The 20,315-nt window shown below is 37.0% G+C and overlaps 3 protein-coding genes across 3 annotated transcripts in view; 2 read left to right on the forward strand and 1 right to left on the reverse strand.

Moving 5' to 3' along the window:
• Positions 1-20,315, forward strand: part of LOC137253109 (uncharacterized) — a 486,773-nt gene that overhangs the window by 242,899 nt on the left and 223,559 nt on the right. The window lies entirely within an intron of this gene.
• Positions 12,301-15,764, forward strand: defl (Integrator complex subunit 7). The gene is made up of 2 exons (XM_067789471.1): positions 12,301-13,996; positions 14,059-15,764. Exons 1-2 carry the CDS (start codon positions 12,434-12,436, stop codon positions 15,652-15,654), a joined length of 3,159 nt encoding a protein of 1,052 aa, XP_067645572.1. The 5' UTR covers positions 12,301-12,433; the 3' UTR covers positions 15,655-15,764.
• Positions 17,239-17,883, reverse strand: mRpS6 (mitochondrial ribosomal protein S6). The gene is made up of 2 exons (XM_067757558.1): positions 17,746-17,883; positions 17,239-17,672 (listed from the first exon to the last, which is right to left on the reverse strand). The coding sequence occupies exons 1-2, from the start codon at positions 17,788-17,790 to the stop codon at positions 17,274-17,276; spliced, it is 444 nt and encodes a 147-aa protein (XP_067613659.1). The 5' UTR covers positions 17,791-17,883; the 3' UTR covers positions 17,239-17,273.

Here is a 20,315-nt window from a genome sequence, read left to right on the forward strand (position 1 = left end):
GAAACATGTAATACAAACTGAAAAGACAGTTAAAAAACTAATCCAAAGTTGTTCAACTAGATGGAATTCAGTTCTTTTTATGTCGGAAAGAGTTAAAGAGCTTAGATCTTCTATTGTTGCAGGAATTGCTGATTGTTCAATTTTCAACAACAAGGTCGCTCAAAATATCGCAGTTTCGGACAGTGACTGGGATTCAGTTGATGTTCTAACAGATTTACTCACCCCTTTCGAAATTGTGACAAATGTGCTTAGCAGTTACAGCAAGATTACATTTTCACCCATTGAAACCCATCATTCATAAAATTATTAATAAGCATCTGAAATTTAAAAACACTGATACGAGGATGGCAAAATATTCAAAGAAAAAGTAGCTGCAGACTAGAGAAGATATTTTTCTTTTGAAGACATTGAATATCCATCTGTGGAAAATATAATTTTTGCACATATGGCGAGTGGTCTTGATCCGAGGATCAAACAGTTGAGGCACGTTGAGACCGATGCTTTTCGCAACAAAATAAAAAATCATGTGGAAAAAATGGCAATAAAATGGGTACTGCTGATGTGAATGCCCAAGAAGAAGCTTCGGAAAACAGTAACCTCACGGCCATGGATATACTCCTAAATGAAAATAACAGTGACACAAGGGAGGAAGACAAGTTTTAGCGCTACTTATTCGAAGAACAAATAAACTATAATCTCAGTGCCAGCGATTGGTAGCGAGACCACGTAAAATATCCCAATCTGTCGAAAATCGCCAAAAGATATCTTGAGGTACCTGCCACTTCAACAGCTTCTGAAAGGGTATTTTCAAGTGCTGGCAATGTAGTTCATTCAGCACGAAATTGCTTGAGTCGGGAAATGATATCGGCACTTGTTTTCTTACACCAGAACAAGAAGAAAATAGTTTAACATCGTATTACATATTTCTCAATACGAGCCTTTTAATTGATTTAAATGACCCACGAATTTGTTGTTATTAATGTTAAATAAACATATATGGTACATCAATTTGTTGCTTTCACTGGATATCCAAAAATACGGTTATTAACCGGATCTTCACAAATCCGGATAGTTTCACAAACGAATATTAACCGATATCCATGCCGTCCGGATTTTAACCGTGTTAACGGATATCCGTATGGATATCCGGATATTCGAATATGCGGATAGTCCCAGCCCTACTTTTTACACAAGCTTTTTTTGTGTTCAATACTTTTTCTTACTTTAGTAACTCAAATACCATTTTTTAACTAAATACACATATTAGCATAGAAAATATGTAAGCAAAAGTCTTGTTCTTTCTTTTTTGCAAGCGTACGTACGCCTGCTGTACGCTTAGCTACATGAAGCTTTCATCCTATGTCGCTTTAATGCAAGTTACTCCTCGTATACAGCTCTCTATTAAAATAAATGTTTTCGACATCAACGCGTACAGGTTTCTTATGCTGTGTTTAATACGCGATATGAATATATGTCTCATGTACATCTTCCCTAAAAGCCTTGGAAAAGTTGACATATCCACATCCATATACAAAGCTGACCCAACCAAACTGATGGAAATAAATTGTTATGGAATCGCATCTATGATGGAGCAGTAAGGAACGCAGTCGGCATGATCTGGTGTTGCACAGTGGCTAGTCATGTCGGCTGGGCGGGGTACTTGCCAACCTTACTGTTCCTGCGCCATAACAAAAAAAAAAGGTCCTATCATGCCTTTAAAAAAAACTGACAAAAAGCGCAGAACGAATTCAAAACGCTTATAAATTCAAACAAAAACAACATCCGGCCGAACCGGATGTCACGGACAGACCGTTACAACATTCAAAATTTAAAAATTCAAAAAAGGTAAACAAAAACTATATGACGCAAAAAAAAATTTGCCGAACCGGACATGGCCGGTTACTAACGCTGAAAGTAAAAAAAAAAAAAAGCTGAAAAATTAAAGTAAAGAAGGAAAAACAAAAAGGGGTCCGAATATATTTAGGGGCGCCGCGGAAGTTGTTGCGACGCCCAGTGCTTGTCCCACCCTCAAAACCATGGCCACCGACGCACCTAATTTTCCGGTGGCCCCTTACCTGTATTACCCTATGCCTTCTAAATGAATAAGGAAGTCAGTATTCCCATTATTACTATGTTTTATTTACAACTCATTATATAAATAAAAATCCAAGGTTACAAAAACTTAGGGTACGACTTAATTCCTAGCAATAATCAATTAGGAGGCATATTAAGCTATCTTATGGTATTTTAGTTTAATCTACCTTTGATTGGTATTGGTGTTTTATTTATTAAATTCTTCCTAACACAACAATTTGGCAAAAGTAGTTTACATTCATAGTCAGAATCGTGACAGAGAACAAGGTGAAAATCCAAAAATAGTTTAATACGTAGATAACCAACAGATAATTGGTAAGCCAAGACATAAAGGTTTTATTATTGTTATTTAAAGTCTTAGTTATCCCATTATATTGTGATTTACTATCGATTCTGTGATTTTTGGGTATATTTGGTTTAATTTTATTGTACTTTGTGGTATGTTATATTATCTTAGTTTTATTTAATTTAATTTCATTTTATCTCCTTTTGATTTAATCTAATTTTGTTTTATGTTATTTTATCTTATTTTATTCGCCTTTTTAAAAAAATGTGTCTGAACATATATGACTAATTTATTTTGATTGTAATATATAGTTGTATCTGCGTTTGGAAGTTTCAGAAACTGTCTTTAAATTGCCTACTTTTAATATTATGTATAATAAGGTTTGCATGCCTGTGAACATATGCACTTTTATGTATGTAACTTCATGTATGTATGCATATCCGTATATATGCGAACAACACAAGTGCTATAGATTTTAAGCTTATTAACGTTTCTTACGCTTCTCAAAATATTTAAGTACTCTTCTTATTCATAATCTACGTTTAAAGTTCGTATGTCTTTACGTACTAATATGTTTTTCATGCTTTAGCTGTTGACATTAATTCTTTAATTATGTTAACCTTACTTTAAATTTAATAATCCGAGATTTCAAATGGGGTATGCCGTAATTATTTATGCTTCTATAATGACCCTAGTTCACGCCTTTAAATTTTATGCATGAAAAATCTTAATTGGAGTTCTTACCCACCCAGCATCTGGATGACGAATCTACTTCCGTATCAATATGCTTTGATTATTCCTTGCGACTAAATACCGATTTTGTTAAACAATTGAACCAACTATTCGTTGAAAATCCGATTGCTTTCCTATGCTCACACTTCTCAATAATTGAATTCAAAAAAAAATTATGGCTATAAAAAAATATGTTTAGACCTAAAGAAATGTGGATGCTGTTCCTAGACTACGATGTCCGATAAGCATTTATGCCGACACGTCTTCCAAAAAAAAGAAGAAAAAAAAAAAGTTACAGTGTATGAAACGGAAGCTCCGATGTGGTTGAACCGCTGGTAATTTAAGGTCGATATGTTCCGGCTTCAACATCCTACATGGGTTACGCTTGTTAAAACATCACACTACCATTATTTACGATGATGTCCATAGATAATGTTGAGTGTTGTAGTCGTGTGTGCACCTCGTTCAAGTTAACTATCGGCAATTACCTGAGGTTTTAATTAGCTCACCTGCGAGCTTCCGAATACTTCCATCCGCTGATGAAATATGTTTATAATATAATATGGAATTACGCACTAAATATGATGGAAAATTGAATCGTAATCATATTCACAAATGATTCCAAAACATCACTTTATATGGATTGACAATTGTTGCTAAATACAATAAAAAAAATTGTGAAAGCTTATAAAATGTCATATCAAATATGATGATAAAACGAATAAAGGGGAAAAGAAAATGTGGCTTGCAACTGATTAGTCAAGAATAATCCCTTTCAGGGTACACCCTTCTCCCGACGATACATTGAGTTTCGAATTTGAGCGTTTTCTAGCAACTTTCCGACACTCTTCCAAAATGCTGGCTGGGTATAACTGGCAAGTAATCCCCCCCCCTTTACATCTCATGTATATACACAATTTTAAGCATAATTTAAATAGTATTATCTACTGAATCTAACATAAGTTATCAAATTTAAAGGTAGGTAAAAAAACTTGATTTTCCGTATCCGGAACGAACTCACCGCTTTCGTGCTGGTCTTGGTGTCACGGCTGGGTCTGCTGGTTGCTGTTGCCCCAGTGGCTGTTACGGACGGCCTATATGCGTCAGCCCTGCAGGTTGTTGTGGTCACATTCGATGTTATAGCGGCCTATATGGGTTGGCCCCGCTGGTGGTTGCCACCAAAGTAGATGTTATTGGTGGTACGCCCGGTGCTTTCGTTGGCGCTATAGCTGGTGGTAGCGCGCTTGGTTGGCTAGTGCTATCGCTGGTGGTTGCGCGCGGTGTGGCACTCAATGGTGGTGTTAACGCGCAGTTGGTGGTGGTTTCGCTCTAGGGTGGTGAGTGCAGCAGTATGGGTATCTTAAGTTGTTTATGCTCAATTGCTGTCGTGCTCGATACGACGTCTTGCTGGTATGGGTATCAATGTGGAACACCTATCATTTTCCCCACCGCTGTTTAGGCATTGTAACGAATTTACTGCAAATCCTCTTATTTGCCCTTCTGCTAAGTTCGAATCTCTAAACTGTTGAATAAATAACTCCAATATTGAATAATGGAAAAATGGCCTTTATTAAAGTACTTCACAATAACACTTATACTTTGCAACTAGATAGCTTAATAACCAAACTGATTGATAGCTCAAATGAAACTGCATTCTCGCCTCTACTGTTCTCGCATTTTTATACTCTTAGATTTCCTAGTTGCATACTTCTAGGCTTTTCCATTCCAGAACTTACTAGTTGGTTTCTCAGCTACGACTACAGATGTATAATTTGTAAAGCTTCTCTCACACCCCATGCGCTTGTATGTGTGAGCAACACTTCCACAATTATAATTGCCTACATTTAGGATCATCTCAATAAGATGTCTGCATGTGTTTGGGCATCTCATCTCCGCTGCGTGTACGTACATATGTGTAGACATAATGATTGAATTATTGATGTGCGTACAGTCACTGCTTAGCATTGGCTTAGAGATGGCAGTACCACTTAGTGTTGCAAATATTCGTAACAGTATTATACACTGACTACAAAAGTGCTCATATATGTATTCATAGGTTAACACGGATACTGTATGCCGTGTATAGGGCGCAAAGAGGGCGCAGTTCACAGGGATTACTTACATCCGTATACACTCCATCCTGAAAGTGGTACCTCAACACGATTGGACAAACATTTATTCCAATTGCCGATTTCCTCGATTAAACTTTGCTCCAGACAATTCCAAGCATATACAAAGTGGTTGATTTTTAATTTACTCGCGGTCGTGTTACCTTTTTCGTCATAAACAATTTCAATGCCACGGGTTTTTTCCGATACTACTTCTTCTATGGACAAGATTATCGATACCTTGGTATTGTTTCATCCCTAAATGCAACTATGGAACTTTTTTCGGCGGCGACTGTGAAAATTTGACAGCTTGCATTTTGAATGGGATTTTGTTTATCTAGTATTTGCAACTTCGTTTTGAGCATTACAAGAGAAAAGACGCGCGATACTTGTTGGTTTTTGTGATTCCTCTTGGCGGCCATTTTGAAAGTTTTTCTTTCTTTTTTGAGACTGGTTTTGTACCAAATAAATTTGAGTTTCATTTGTGAATTTGATTGAAATTATTAACCATTGAAAAATTTTAACAGAAGTGGAGAATTTGTGGATACGATTACTGTAAGTATTTATATTATACTGGGTAAGGTAGCTGACTCTTTTTTGTGTTGTTTTTGCGGCAAAATCTGTAGAAGTTTCTCGGGACTTCTACAAAATGGCGGACGCTTCGGCGTCGGGCGTTACTGGTAACGCTATGGATGTAGTTGAGGGCATTGTGAAGGATTCCTTATCGGAATTAGGAGCAATGAGAGAAGACTGGGAACCATGTTAGCTCATCCAAACAAGCCTGCAAAAGAAATGCCTCCGATGCAAGGAATGTTAGTGAAAAAAGGTACAGTCAAAGGAAATGTAGATGGTAATGGTATGACATTAGGGGCGATCCCGAAAGCAGACAGCATTGACAATACAAGTTCACTGGAAGGTAATAAAAATGTGCAAACAGATAGTATGGAGGAGGAAAGTGAAGAAAATCAGGCCATTGGTGGCAACATGTCTGGAATAAATGAGGTGAATAATGAAAAGTTGGAGGAAAACAAAAAGGAGAATAAGGACAGGGAAAAAATTTTTTTTTTGATAAAGAGTACAAAGGAGTGTATGCAGTTCTTGTTGACACTTCTAAGTCAAAACACTTTGAAAATCTTACTATGAAGAGTGGGCTTGTATTATGGTTCAAAATTAGAAACTTAAGAATTGAAGGAATCAAAGAGATAAAGGCTCTAGGGAAATCACTATATAAAATTTTGTTTGAGACGGCGGTAACTGCGAACATGTGCGTAACTAATGAAAAACTTTTAGAAATGGAGGTAAGGCCATTTATTCCGAAATCATTTGTAGAAACGTATGGGGTAATAAGGTATGTACCTGAAGAATTTTCAGAAGAGGAAATTTTCAATAACTTGGTATCTGAGGTCAAAGTGACGGCTGTGTCTAGGATTAAACGTAGGGACAAAGAAGACAAACTAAAATTCATAAACACACAGACAGTAAAAATTGCATTTGCTTGTGGAGAACTGCCAGAAAAGGTACAACTATGGTTTACAAATTGTTAGGTAAGGTATTACTTCCCCCCTGCCAAGCAGTGTTATAATTTTGGAAGGTTGGGTCATACGAAGGCCAGCTGTAGAGCAAAGACCAGATGCATTCTATGTGGATATGAGGGTAAATGTGGTGAGGATTGCAAAAGTAAAAAATGTATCTTGTGTGGTGATAACAATCATGTGTCTCTAAATCGAAATGTATGCCCAGCATGGCAAAAGGAGAAACAAGTAATTGAAGTTATGACAATTAAAAAAATTAGCAAAAAAGAGGCGTATGATACATACTCGCAATTGCACAGTCCAGAGCGACAAAATAGGTTCAGTTTGCTAACAGAATACGAAGAAGAGTTTCCGCAGCTAAATTCAAACAGCGCAAAAACAATAAATGCCAATCTAGAAACAACTAAAAGATTTGTGACAAAGTCATATAATTTAGTGTCTCGTAAAGCCAGCAATACTGATAAGAAAATAGCCCCTATGCGGGAAAAAAGGAGTCGGGCTGAAGTCATACCTTGCTATGACAGGCCAGGATGGACAAGAGTTTCGGAGTTAGAAAGAGTCATAGATCAGCTACAAAGTAGGTTTTCAATAACAAGAGATGATCCACTAGTCTCAGTATTATACAACATGTGTGAAAAAAATGCAATGGGGGAGTTTTTGGAAGAGAGGGTGGAAAGATTTCGTAATCCTAATGGTAAGATTAGCACAATATAACTGTCAAAGTTTAAATACAAACAAATTCAATATTGATATATTTAATCAACAAAATTTAATAGATATTATATGTTTGCAAGAGATTTTCTCCCATGATGAGGAGAATGTTGACCATAAATTAACAAATTTTAAGATGATCAAAAAAACCAGATCAGATGGTTATGGAGGCGTAGCGATAGGCTTTAAGAAAAACATCTTATTTAGCAAAATAAAGTATAGGACTCCATTTGATATTGTTATTGCAAGAACCAGAAATTTAAACAAAAACTTCACAATTTGCTCGGTCTACTTGCAGCCATCCATTAATTTGGAAACATTTAATAATGAAATGGCCAGGTTGATTTCTTTTATAATGGTCAAACCAATGTAATTTTTTTGCTCGGTGATTTCTATGCCAGAATGAGTGTTTGGGGTGACACGAGTGACACACCCAAAGGAAGGGCTCTACTTTCTCTCATCAATAATTCAAATCTTAGTTGTATAAATGATGGTACAAAGACTTTTTTTAGGAATGCGGACTTAATGGGTACTGGCCAGGCCAGTGTTTTAGACCTGTCATTTATTGGTTTTCGGAGTGAAGTAACATGGCAATGCAAAAATTCATTCGTAGGACACAATCATCACTGTCCAATCGTATTAGATGTAAAAGAAATTTCAAGAAAGCCAATCAAGTTTGTATCCAAGAAAGCTCTAGCTAAGAACATTGGAGAAATTCAAAATATTAGTAATGTGAAAGATCTGGTAGATGCTTTTAAAAATGCGAAGAAGAAGGCCATAATGGACTTAAATGACTTGCAACATACCCCAAAAGCGTGGTGGAGTAAAGATCTTGAAAGGAAATATGGACTTTTGAATGCTGCTAGAGCAAAAGCAAAGAAAACTAATAAAATTGAGGATCTTGAAAATGCTTGTGTACTTCAAGATGAATGGAAGGAAGCTGTAAAAAAAGCAAAAAAGGAAAATTTCAATTTAGCCATAGAAAATTTAAATCAAGCTCCAAACACAAAAAAAGCGTGGTGTTTCATAAATAACATGAAAAACTTTCAAAAAGACAGTGACACTCAATGGTGTGCAGAGGACAATGCAGACTATTTGAATTTTCTGAAACAGCAGGCGATGATTCCTAACTCACTCACTTTTGAAGAAATGGCACTAAACTATCAATAAATCCAGAAGTTATACAATTTCCTTGTGGAATAGTAGAAAGTAAATTGCAAGGTCTAATTTGTAAAAAACAAAACACAGCGGGGGGAGATGATCACATTACGTACAAAATGTTGAAGATGTTATCTTCTGACACATTTATAAATCTTGAGAAAATTCTGGAACAACATTTTAGGTCTAACATTATTTTAGGTGAATGGCGTAGAATAAGAGTGGTGCCCATTCCTAAGAGAAGTGGAAACTATGAAAATATTGAGAACTTTAGACCAATCTCACTCATTTCAGTTTTAGTTAAAAGCATTAATATGTGTATAAAAGAGACATTGACTACGTATTTGGAAACAAATGAAATAATACATGCCAGAAGCTTTGCCTATAGGAAAAATAAGTTAGCTCCAATGTGTCTGAATGAAATATTACATGTGATACAAACATTGAAAAGCAATAAGTACAAGGTATTTGTTTGTGCTTTGGATTTGTCCAATGCATATAATTGTGTTGACATTGTAAGTCTCACCACAATGCTTCAGGGGTTGGATGTTCATCCTAATAGTTTTATGTGGATATATAACTTTCTACACAGAAGGACGTTAATGTTAGGAGATAGTAGAGTGCTTATAGAAAATGGTCTGCCACAGGGCAGCGTTCTATCGCCAATTTTATTTAATGTCTATACAGCCCAGTTACATGAGTTGGAAGACAGCCATACTAACATTTTTCAGTTTGCTGATGATTTTTTAATTGTGTCAAATGATAAAACTGCTGCTAGGGCACTTGATAATCTAAAGAATAAAATAACAGATTTAAAGCAAAATGTACTGAACTGTGCCTTACCAGATCAAAACAAAATCATTCAAAAGTTCAACTTTTAGCTACATACAATGCCGTCAAAGAGAAATTGTTAAATGAGGAATTTTTCTTGATTGCAACTGATGCGTCGTGTACTGAGTACAGCGTAGGTTGTGGGGTTTATGATGTAAAGAGGAATATTTCATTGTTATTTAAGATACAAGAAAAATTAACTTCAATGACTGGTGAACTAATTGCAATCTGTGAAGCAGTAAAATATGCAATAAAAGGCAAAATGAATAAAATTGCAATTTTTTCAGATAGTCTTTCAGCACTTAATGCACTTGACACTAATGCAACAAATAATCATATTGTTGCAGACATTCATAATATATTATATACAAATAAAGAAACAATAGAAAGGATAAAAGTAATATGGGTTCCAAGTCATATTGGAATTACATTCAATGAGAAAGCAGACTTTGCAGCTAAAACTGCAGCAACGATCGGAAAAATAATTAATGTAGATCTGACGACTTATGAGGCTGAAATTAGGATTAAAAGCTCAATATGAAATAAGTGGATTTTAGAATTTAAAGGAAGAAGCCAGACAAAAGGTAAATATTCTGCAGAAATTATGGATGAAGTAGTGAGGGTTCCTTGGTTCAAAAACAAAAAATGTAACTTAGAATGCAGAGAAATTAAAATTATAAATAGGCTTTTGTTAGGTCACACATACTGTCCTTATTATCTAAGTAAATTTAATATAGAATTTTCAGGTGTTTGCTCACAATGCAATGTAAGTGAGACTGCGGACCATATTATATTTCACTGCCCAAAATACAGCCGGAAAAGAGTCAGCTACAAAATATTCAGTAAATATGGTGAATTAAAAGACTTCCTTAAAATAAAGAATTTGTCAGAATATGAGGAACTTATTGGGTTTCTAGATGAAACTCTCCTCATAGAAAACTTGTGATGCAACAATTCTCCACAATAAAAATGTAAAAAAAAAAATAAGCATGATTAAAATATATCGAATTAGAATGATAGATCCGATTAAAGGTAAATTGAATTAGTCTCAATGAAGTTTTTACACTTTTTGATTTAATTGTTAAAAGTTTTTCTCAATAATTCCTCGTTTGAGGCATTTCTTAACAAGTTGAAACACTGAATTCTCATTTTTTTTTTTTTTTAAACGGAAAAAAAATAATACTAATATAAAATGATCTGGCAACAACACAAATAATCGCATGACAACCTGGCTGTTTAAGATCATTAGGGCGACTCATGAAAGCATATAAACTTATAAGGTGCAAAATTATATCCATTTACACACGCTGTTATATGAACGCACCTAGAAATACTCTTGATATACTTGATTGTTTATCAGCTGTATTATTGCCAAACAAAATTTTTTGGATTGTTATACAAATTAAAAAATGCCAAGATTAAGTGAAAAATCAAAACTAAAACGTCTTTACTAAGATATTCTTGTAAATGACTTGCTGATGTTGGAGATTTCTGATGAAAATGCTTGCTGCAATGTCTGCAAGGTTGCATTCCTTTGAGTTTACCGCGTTTACACAATGAAATGTGCGCGTAAATTTATACAAATTGTGTAAATGATTTTTCATACAAAATTTGACAGTTCGTTTACGCACTAGATAAATGTATACGTTTACACACTTTATAAAGGGCGAATTAATGGTGTTGTTGTTGTGTTGAATTAATGGTGACTTATAACCATAAAGCCATAACCAGATAAAACAGCTGATCGAACCTACCTTAAAGAAATCAATGTAATCAAGTTAGCGTTATGGTATGGCACCATTAATCGATTACATTGATTTCCATAAGGTAAGTTCGATCAGCTGTTTTATCTGGTTATGGCTTTATGGTTATAAGTCACCGTTAATTCGGCCTTAAGGCATTTATACGGTTACATGAGTCCCCCTATTGTTTACTATATAGTTTGGCAGCTTAATGCGGCAGTTACCCACCGACGTGTGCCGTACGTAAGGACGTTTGTCGTACGAAGCACGTTTGACCGAACTCTCAAGCCCGTAGGAATCAATGTGTGCGTCTTTGTACATGTACATAAGATATTTGTGTGTGTATTGTTTACAGATAAGCACTGTTGCCATTGACCATTTTGCATGTATGCTTATGGAAACATCAACTTTTTCCAATTTAATTTTTGATATTGTAAAAGGCCGGAATACTATTAAATAAGGATAAATAGATTAAATATTTATAATCAGCACTTTTACATAATTATTTCGAATTATTTTCACAATTTTTCAAACTTTAATTAGGCGTTTTTGCATAAAATTGCAAACGGTCAAAAATTAGCGCACAAAAGTTTACTAGGCAACTCTGTCTAGTGAGAGAGCGATCAGCTGACACGTTCTTACGGAAAAAATCAAAATTGTTTTGATTTCTACGTTCCGGGCTACGTACGTACGGGCGTTGCACGTCGGTGAGTTTTCGTTTACATTGCACACACATAAGATAGGTCGTGTCAGCTGACACGTTTTTTCTACGTACGTTCGTGAGTAACCACGGCTTAAGTAGAGGTTATGTTGCGAATAGAGTGGAAGGCAGTGGATTAGGCAGTCGAATGTCATATAATGAAGGAATGGTGTTCGGAGTTTTTTCAAAGTTAAAAACAAAAATGATAAATGCTTTAATATAAATAAAACTATTGTTTTAATAACAACAAAAACCCCATATATATTCTGTATACATTAATTGACAAGGATTATCTCACTTTAAAATTTGAATTAAATAATCTAAATTTTTTTTTGAAACTGAGTCGAGAACTGTGCGTGTGAATGTGCGAATTTTCACCGATCAGCTGTTAGCTGCGCTATTTGGTAAAATTTACAATTAAGATGCTTAAACAATTGGCCATTTCACTCCGCATCAAGGAGTATCAAAATAAAAAAAAAAAAATGTTTGCAACTTTGAGATTTTTTCAATTTGTTTCGTTTTAAAAAAAAGGATATTAAATGGCGTCATTATCGGGTGTGCGCGTAAATCTCTTCAACGAAAACTTCCTCAATGAATCTGAACAGGATGCAAATTCTGTGCTGACCGAGTTGGATAAAGGTTTACGTTCGGCAAAGTTGGGCGTACAATGTGAGGCAATTGTACGCTTTCCTAGATTATTCGAAAAATATCCTTTCCCAATACTTATAAACTCTTCGTTTTTGAAATTGGCCGAATTCTTCTGGAATGGATCGAATCTGCTACGCTTTTGGGTGTTGCGAGTTTGTCAGCAAAGCGAAAATCATTTAGATAAAATATTAAATATAGATGCATTTGTTAAGCGCATCTTTATGGTAATACATTCGAATGATCCTGTAGCACGTGCACTAACATTGCGCACATTGGGTGCCGTATCACGTGTAATACCCGAAAAGCAACAAGTACATCACGCAATTCGGCGCGCTCTCGATAGTCATGACTCTGTAGAAGTGGAAGCGGCCATATATGCAAGTGGACAATTTGCAGCTCAATCACGCTCATTCGCCATTAGCATGTGCGCCAAAATATCAGATATGATTGAATCTTTACAAATACCAGTACCAATGAAATTACAACTCATACCTGTGTTGAGGTACATGCATCACGATTCAAATACAGCTACTCTAGTAAAAGATCTGTGTCTTAATTTATTACCCAAATATCCAGCAGAAAGTTTTGTTGTAGCTATATTGGATTCACTAACACAGCTCTCGGCACGTACACTCACTGGTGTACCAGATCAAGTTAATTTGCTGCTTGACTTTTTGCAAGATAAACGTAAAGTTGTGCGTGCACAAGTATTGAGATCCCTCACCCAATTAGCAGATCCACAATGCGTACATGCATGGCCAAAAAAAGCGATGCACGAACTAATTGTAAAAGCGCAAGATTGCAAAGATTCGCGTGAACAGTATTTATATTTAAATATTTTACTTAAATTATGCGATTGTCCTTTGACTTGTCATGTTCTGCTACATGAACAACAGGAATCAGTGCAAGATTTATGTCTTACATGCATTTGTTTGGATGACTATGCAACTGCAAGTCAAGCTATGTCAATTATAGCAGCGCTTATGGCCTACGCTGAAGGTGACAAAGAGACTACGGCTGTAATAATGGAAATCGTAAATTTACACATGGAAGGCTTAATATTTTGCATGGTTGGTGATAAGGAAAATGAGCGCGATCTACAAAAAATTTTATGTTGCGGTGTTAAAATTGCTAGTGTCAATCCTGAATTTGGCACAGATTTTGTGAATATGCTAGCAGATTTAATAACTGAGGATATAGAATATCCACCGCGTAATGCCGAAATGATGTGCGATGCTTTGGGTGCACTTGGTTCACATTTTCAATTGCGTAAATTTGCTATCGCCCCTACAGAAGCACTAACAGACATTGAAGTAATGGATGTCGACTTTGAGGTGCAACCATCAACATCAGCACAAGCAGCTCTGATTGGTACGAAGGGTAATATTAGAGTTGTGAGTGAAACAGAAACACAATTTGAGGTGGAAGGAGCTGAGACAGCTAATTCACAAATGGTAAGCTTGTTAGCAACGGTAGTACTTTTTTTTAATTCCAATTGCAATTTTTTTTGTTTAAGGATAACCCAGTACTACTGCGCTTACTCTTTATACTACACAAATTGAATGCTATTATGGATGCTGGCCCTAAACCAGATCAACTACATACTGTTGAAATACTGGCTTCTGTTGCACTACAATCAATGATTGGTTGTTTCATACCCAAAGAGGTAATTGAGTGTCTTGAACGTTGCTGTAGCAAAATTAATTGTTGGAATCAATATCGCATAGCAAGATCGGCTAGTCGTTATGGACAACATTACTTGGCGGCGCATATATTCTCGAAAATTTCAAAATTTACTGTAGTTGATAAGCTGCATTTTTTCCTAATGGGCCTAGCGCAAATGAGTAAAGCTGAATGTATACTCAACTATGTTGTAGATTATGAGTATATGCATGATAATTATGAACAATGTGCCCCAGTACCACCCACTACCGTTGCTGCAGATACTACAGACACTCAACCTACAAATAAAACGTCTATAAGACCACTTAAACAATTGCCATTGATGCAACGTTTAGAATCGGCAATCAATTTATATTGGCAAGCACTTGCTAGTCTGCGTGCAAGTTCATCGCCAGCGAATCCACTTACATTTCAATTGGAATATCTAAAATTGCGTGCACAATTTTTACAAACTCTTTATATGGCTGTAACTGTAAAGAATGCACAAATTATTGTACCACCACCAGCAATAGCGGGTAGTTTAGCGCAAAATTCACGTGATTATTTACAAAAGTTTGGACATGTTACAAATCAATTGCGTAAGTTGGTGAAGGCATTAAAAAGTTGTGAAGAATCATATGCACGCCTATACAAATCAGCCTTTGATGCTGATCCTGTAACTTTGGAATTTTTAGAACTTACAGAATATCAATGTGCGCTATTCGCACATATTGTTGAAACCATTTGTTATGCAACACCTTCAGATCCACCGCCATTCTTGACTACAGGTCAATGTCCTGAAACACGTTACTTTGCTGCTTGCTGCCATCGCATGGAAAAAATGAAACGTAATTTGCCACAAGAGCCATCTAATGCGAAAACTATAAGTAATCGTCACTTGGAAATAATTCTTGCTGAAATTGAATTAATTACTAAGACTCCCTTATGTTTGCCACGTTATTTCTTCCAAGTTTTACAATCAACACAAATTAAACTTTCTGTTAGTCCACAACCGCGGAGTCCAGGCGAACCTGTGCTTGTACAATCTGGCAGTAATTTAGTAATTAAAGTTGAAGGGGTGATCCAGCATTATGGTAAGAGGCGTTCAATGTATCGTAGCGTGGATGCTGTGCAATTGACATTAACATCGCAGCTAGTCACACCACGTCCTGCGGGTGAAACATCGAAATCGGTAACATCTGATACCGTTACCCTCACGCAAACGGTAAAACCACAACGTGATTTTTTAACGGGTAGTTTTCTTTTACCCATTTCAAGTGGTGGTCAATGGCAGGTGACTTTGGAAACTTATGTTATCGATGAGAACGGCATAACTTGGTGTACTGGACCAAAGAATTCAATGTTGGTGCGCTTACTAGAGGATCCAACTAAGGCAGCCGCTCCAACACCATCAACATCTGCACAAGCGGGACAAACGAGAAGGTTTTAGGACGTATATTTGTAAATTGACCGTATAATATTGATAAGAGTTGTTGGAATCGAAATGTGTCTGATATGGGAAAAGTTAAAAAAGAAATACAAATATTCATCTATAAAATATGTATAAGAGTTTTTCACCTATTACGGTATCCAGTAAAAATACTGGCGGTCTCCTTAGGGAGATACGGTTGGGTCGGGATGATAGAGCGTATATTCCACTCGAATACCTTCGTTTATTGTGAATGCCGGCTGGGAATACATTCGTTCAAAGAGGTACTTCTAAATTAGACCATTTGCTGAGTCGTATTGTTTGTGGCTTGAGCATCGACCAATAACGTGATTACTTCTGGAAAGCTATTCCGATGTTGATGGTCCCCCAGCGGATTAGGGGGTTAGAATATAGACGCGGTAGGTATGCCTTTCGTAAAAGGCGACTAAAATACCAAATAGATTCACGGGGTTGTGTAGCGCAACCCTTCCAGGTTGCCAGCGCAATATATAGGTTCTCCAAACCCAATTATCATCATCTAATCGTGGCGAATCCTGTTTCATTAACCGCCGAGGCTAGAAGATCGCTTGTGGTCATAACAAATCGTTCCCGAGATGGTCGGGCTTATACTTTTATAGTCCTTGTTCCCGCAACGTACCGTATCTTATTTACTTAATTGGCGCTTAACCGTCTAAACGGTTATGGCCGTCCAACAAGGCGCGTCAGTCGCTCCGCCAACCGGCGCCAATTGGTCACACCAAGGGAGTTTAAATCGTTTTCCACCTGGTCCTTCCAACGGAGTGGGGGCCGCCCTCTACCTCTGCTTCCATAGGCGGGTTCCGATAGAAACACTTTCTTGGCCGGAGCATCATCCTTCATTCGCATAACATGGCCTAGCCAGCGCAGCCGTTGCGTTTTAATTCGCTGGACTATGTTGATGTCTGCGTAGAGCTCGCACAGCTCATCAATTAATCTTCTTCGGTACTCGCCATCGCCAACGCGTAGAGGTCCATAAATCTTTCGAAGAACTCTTCTCTCGAACTCTGCTGTTGTCATGGTCCATGCCTCTGCCCCATATAGCAGGGCGGGTACGATAAGTGACTTGTAGAGTAACGTACCGTATCTGCATCCGGCAAAGCACCATCAACATCGATAACACTCCCCAAGGCTTTCGGGAAGTGTCCTTATCGATATAACAACAACATGCTGATGGTCCGTTACGTTCCGGAAAATGGCATCATTAAGGAACTAGCCTGAATATGGCGGAAACGATGCGATATGAAAACGTTGGACCTCTTAGGTCATTGAACCCCCTCCTTCCCTAAGAAGCTTAAGGTCCCCAGAGCCTCGTCTGATACAAAAAAGCATTCACCGCAGGTAGGTCAGGTTGACAATTAAAAGAGTTGCGATCTACACCCCTAAATCGCCTCTCTTCCTCATTCTCTAACATCTTTTGGCGCAACTTTGTAGAAAATAGCTGTTTGCCCTAACTTCCGTTAGAGAATTTTAACTATTTGCAAGTTTACAAGCCCGAAAAGAGTCATTAGTGGAATTAGTAGTGTTTTCGCCAATATCGACTTAATCTTCAATTAATTAATAAAACAATTTTATTATGTATCTCACCCTATAAATTACTCAATTTATTTCTGGAACGGATAGTAATCCAAACCTGAGTTATATTTGAATTTTGGTTTTTGTTTGCGTTTCGCAATTGCAATCATTTCCTGCACTTCCGTGCGATAGGCTGGCGGCAGCAATTCATCATGCAAAGTGCATTCAAATTCTTCTGGTTCTTCAATTTTATAGATACGTCGCCGGATTATATCTATATCACGTCCGAATTCTTCCATAAAATCACTTATTTTGGTGGGCGCTGCATCGAAGAATATTGTGAAGTAGTTTCCCTCGCGATGCACTACGCCATGTTCACGGATTTTATATGGAAGGGTGCGTGTTCCTAAATTTTCCAATTTTCTAATTATACAGCCATTGTCTAATATCGTTCCGGCAGTACGTTTTAATACAGATACAACCTCGGGCTAGTTTGGAAGCAAACAGTTATTGAAGTGAATTAGATTCTTAATTCATTTTGTAAAATGCTTTATTACATACTCTGGACATTTGTCGCAATACCATTGTTAATTCATAAGCAGGCATTTTGTCTTGTATGGATTGTTTTAACGTTTAATTACCTGTGAATAAAGTTATTAATATGACCATGTTATGAAAGTTAACCAAAGTGGAAAAGATAACCTCAAAAACATATGATATTTCAGTGCTGCCAACTTATCAAATATATTTCCCTAAAAAAAAACGTGGTAGAATTCAAAAAGAAAATGTACATAAAAGAAGCGAAAGTAGATGCCAGCATTTATTTAATATTGTGGCGAATGTAAGCATCACTATTGCCGTCTTCCAGTGAGTTTTGCAGATCCGGCTCACGCTCAATTCTCACGGGAATGCTCTGGATCATTGAGAGACTTGAGAAGCAGATGTTGTGAAATTTTCGCACACGTGAAATGTGATAGGCAGATGCCGCCGCTGTTTTTCATTTAACTCATACATCGAAAGGTTAAACAGCGACATCTATTTTTGAAAAAGTAGGTTTATTAAAGGCAGCGTTGCCAAACTAAAAATAAGTAATTAACAAATTATCTGGCTCACAAATTGACCAGACTTCTATCTGGATTTATCTGGCTCAAATCGTTGTTGTTGCATTTACATGCAAAATAATTTATCTGGCTCAGGATTTTGCCACCGGATGATGGCATATGTTGTTAGTAAATAAAGACACAACAAGAATAAAGCCAGCTTCCCCTCTTGTGTACATGAACAAATCAATCATCATTTACACACATACATACAAGGCAACGAAGAGATATCTCACAAACACATGTAATCAGTAGCCGAATAGTTAATCACACATCCACCCGCATATGGCTATAAGAAAAAAAATAAACTACAAATATACATACATGTATATAGATGGTAACCAAGCAGGAGATACAAAAGTTCTAGAAGGTGAAACGTCTAGACCTTAGGCCTTAGGAGTAATATGCGAACGAAAAGCAGCGCAAGCTGAATAATCAGTAATCAGTTTTGATTTAAACGCGCTATTGGTTGTGAAGTACTCCGGAAGTAATCTAAATAAAGGCTAGTTTGCAATACTGAACATTGGAGTGAGTTATTCAACAGTTTAGCGATTCGAACGTTAGCAGCAGGTTTGAAATAAGCGGAATTTCCCAAAATTTGTTACAATACGACCCCCATGATATGATTGTGCAAAATGAAAGTAAATAAATTTCATAATTGTGAGCTAGCTCTCTTTCTAAGCATTGCATGTGAAGATATGCCTCGAGAATTGAAGACGACTGCGATTATATCGAAGGCCTAGAAGGTCGCATGTGGTCATAACAAATCGTTCCTGAGATGGTCGGGCTTGGTACCGGAACGTACCGGATCTACATCCGGCGAAGGGCCATCAACATCGATAGCACTCCCCAAGGCATTCGGGGAGTGTCCTTATCGCTACAATAACAACAACATTATATCGATGTGATAAAGGTAATAATTCAAAACAGGGGTCGACGGTTCCAAAAATTTAGAAGCGATTTAGATTCCCCAGCGGGTTAGGGGGTTAGAATATACCCCCGTGGTAGGTATGCCTGCCGTAAGAGGCGACTAAAACACCAAATAGATTCAGATGGTTGTGTAGTGCAACCCTTTCAGGTTGCCAATGCAATATATAGCTTCTCCAAATGTCAACCTCACCTATCCATGGCGAATCATTTACAGCCGAGGCTCTGGTGACCCCAAACTACTCATGAATGTAGAGGGCGGGATGGCCCATAAGGTCGCATGTGGTTATAACAAACCTTTCCCGAGATGGTCGGGCTTGGTACCGGAACGTACCGGATCTGCATCCGGCAAAGGACCATCAACTCGATAACACTCCTTGGAGTGTCCTTATCGCTACAACACCAACAACGTGTTCAAAAACATCAGGAGAGATCAAACGACGCGTATCGACTCGGCAATGCTAATCCGAAGGCGAAAAAGAAAAATTTTAGCTCTGTGAGAAGATATTTCCAGTTGAAGCTGAAAGTTTTCATGTCGTTGTTGTAATTTTGTTTTACCTACATAGGAAAAAAATGATGTAGAAACAACTTAGCGGTACTGGACCTATAGGTTTCTATGCCGACTCCGAACGGCATCTGCAAGGGAAAAGAATTTTCACTGTGAAGTTTTTTAAAACAAAAATACACTTGGAGTGTTTACCAAATCAATTCCGAGGGGCGACTATTATTAGAAAAACTTTTTTTTTGTAATTGAAAAAACTTCTTTCCTAATTTTGATGTTACTTTGTCCGGGAGTTGAACCCTGGGTGTGGTAGGTGGAGCACGCTACCACCACATCACGGCGACCGTCCGCCACTTAGCCACTTTCTAACGAAGGTATTTGCATGTGTTTGAATCAGAGAAAATAAGGGAGCCAAAAGTCTTTCAAAAATTTTTTTCTCCACTTTTAATTTATGAGTCCGAAAAAAATTATTACATCTCTACTTTTATTTTTTTAGGTCCGGTTATAAATATTAAATCTGGACTTTTACTTTTAAATGTTCGGTCGACACAAATTTTTTTCCGGACGAAGAATCACTTCCTACAAAAAATTGTCTTTTCGGA

Source organism: Eurosta solidaginis, chromosome 5 (genome assembly GCF_040869045.1).
Source record: "Eurosta solidaginis isolate ZX-2024a chromosome 5, ASM4086904v1, whole genome shotgun sequence".
In the NCBI taxonomy this organism is placed as follows: Eukaryota; Metazoa; Arthropoda; class Insecta; order Diptera; family Tephritidae; genus Eurosta; species Eurosta solidaginis.

Coding starts and splice junctions, on each gene's coding strand:
- defl (XM_067789471.1), top strand. CDS start 12,434: ATGGCGTCATTATCGGGTGTGCGCGTAAATCTCTTCAACGAAAACTTC. Junction 13,997..14,058: donor AGACAGCTAATTCACAAATG/GTAAGCTTGTTA, acceptor TTTTTGTTTAAG/GATAACCCAGTACTACTGCG.
- mRpS6 (XM_067757558.1), bottom strand. CDS start 17,790: ATGCCTGCTTATGAATTAACAATGGTATTGCGACAAATGTCCAGA. Junction 17,673..17,745: donor TATTGCGACAAATGTCCAGA/GTATGTAATAAA, acceptor CTTCCAAACTAG/CCCGAGGTTGTATCTGTATT.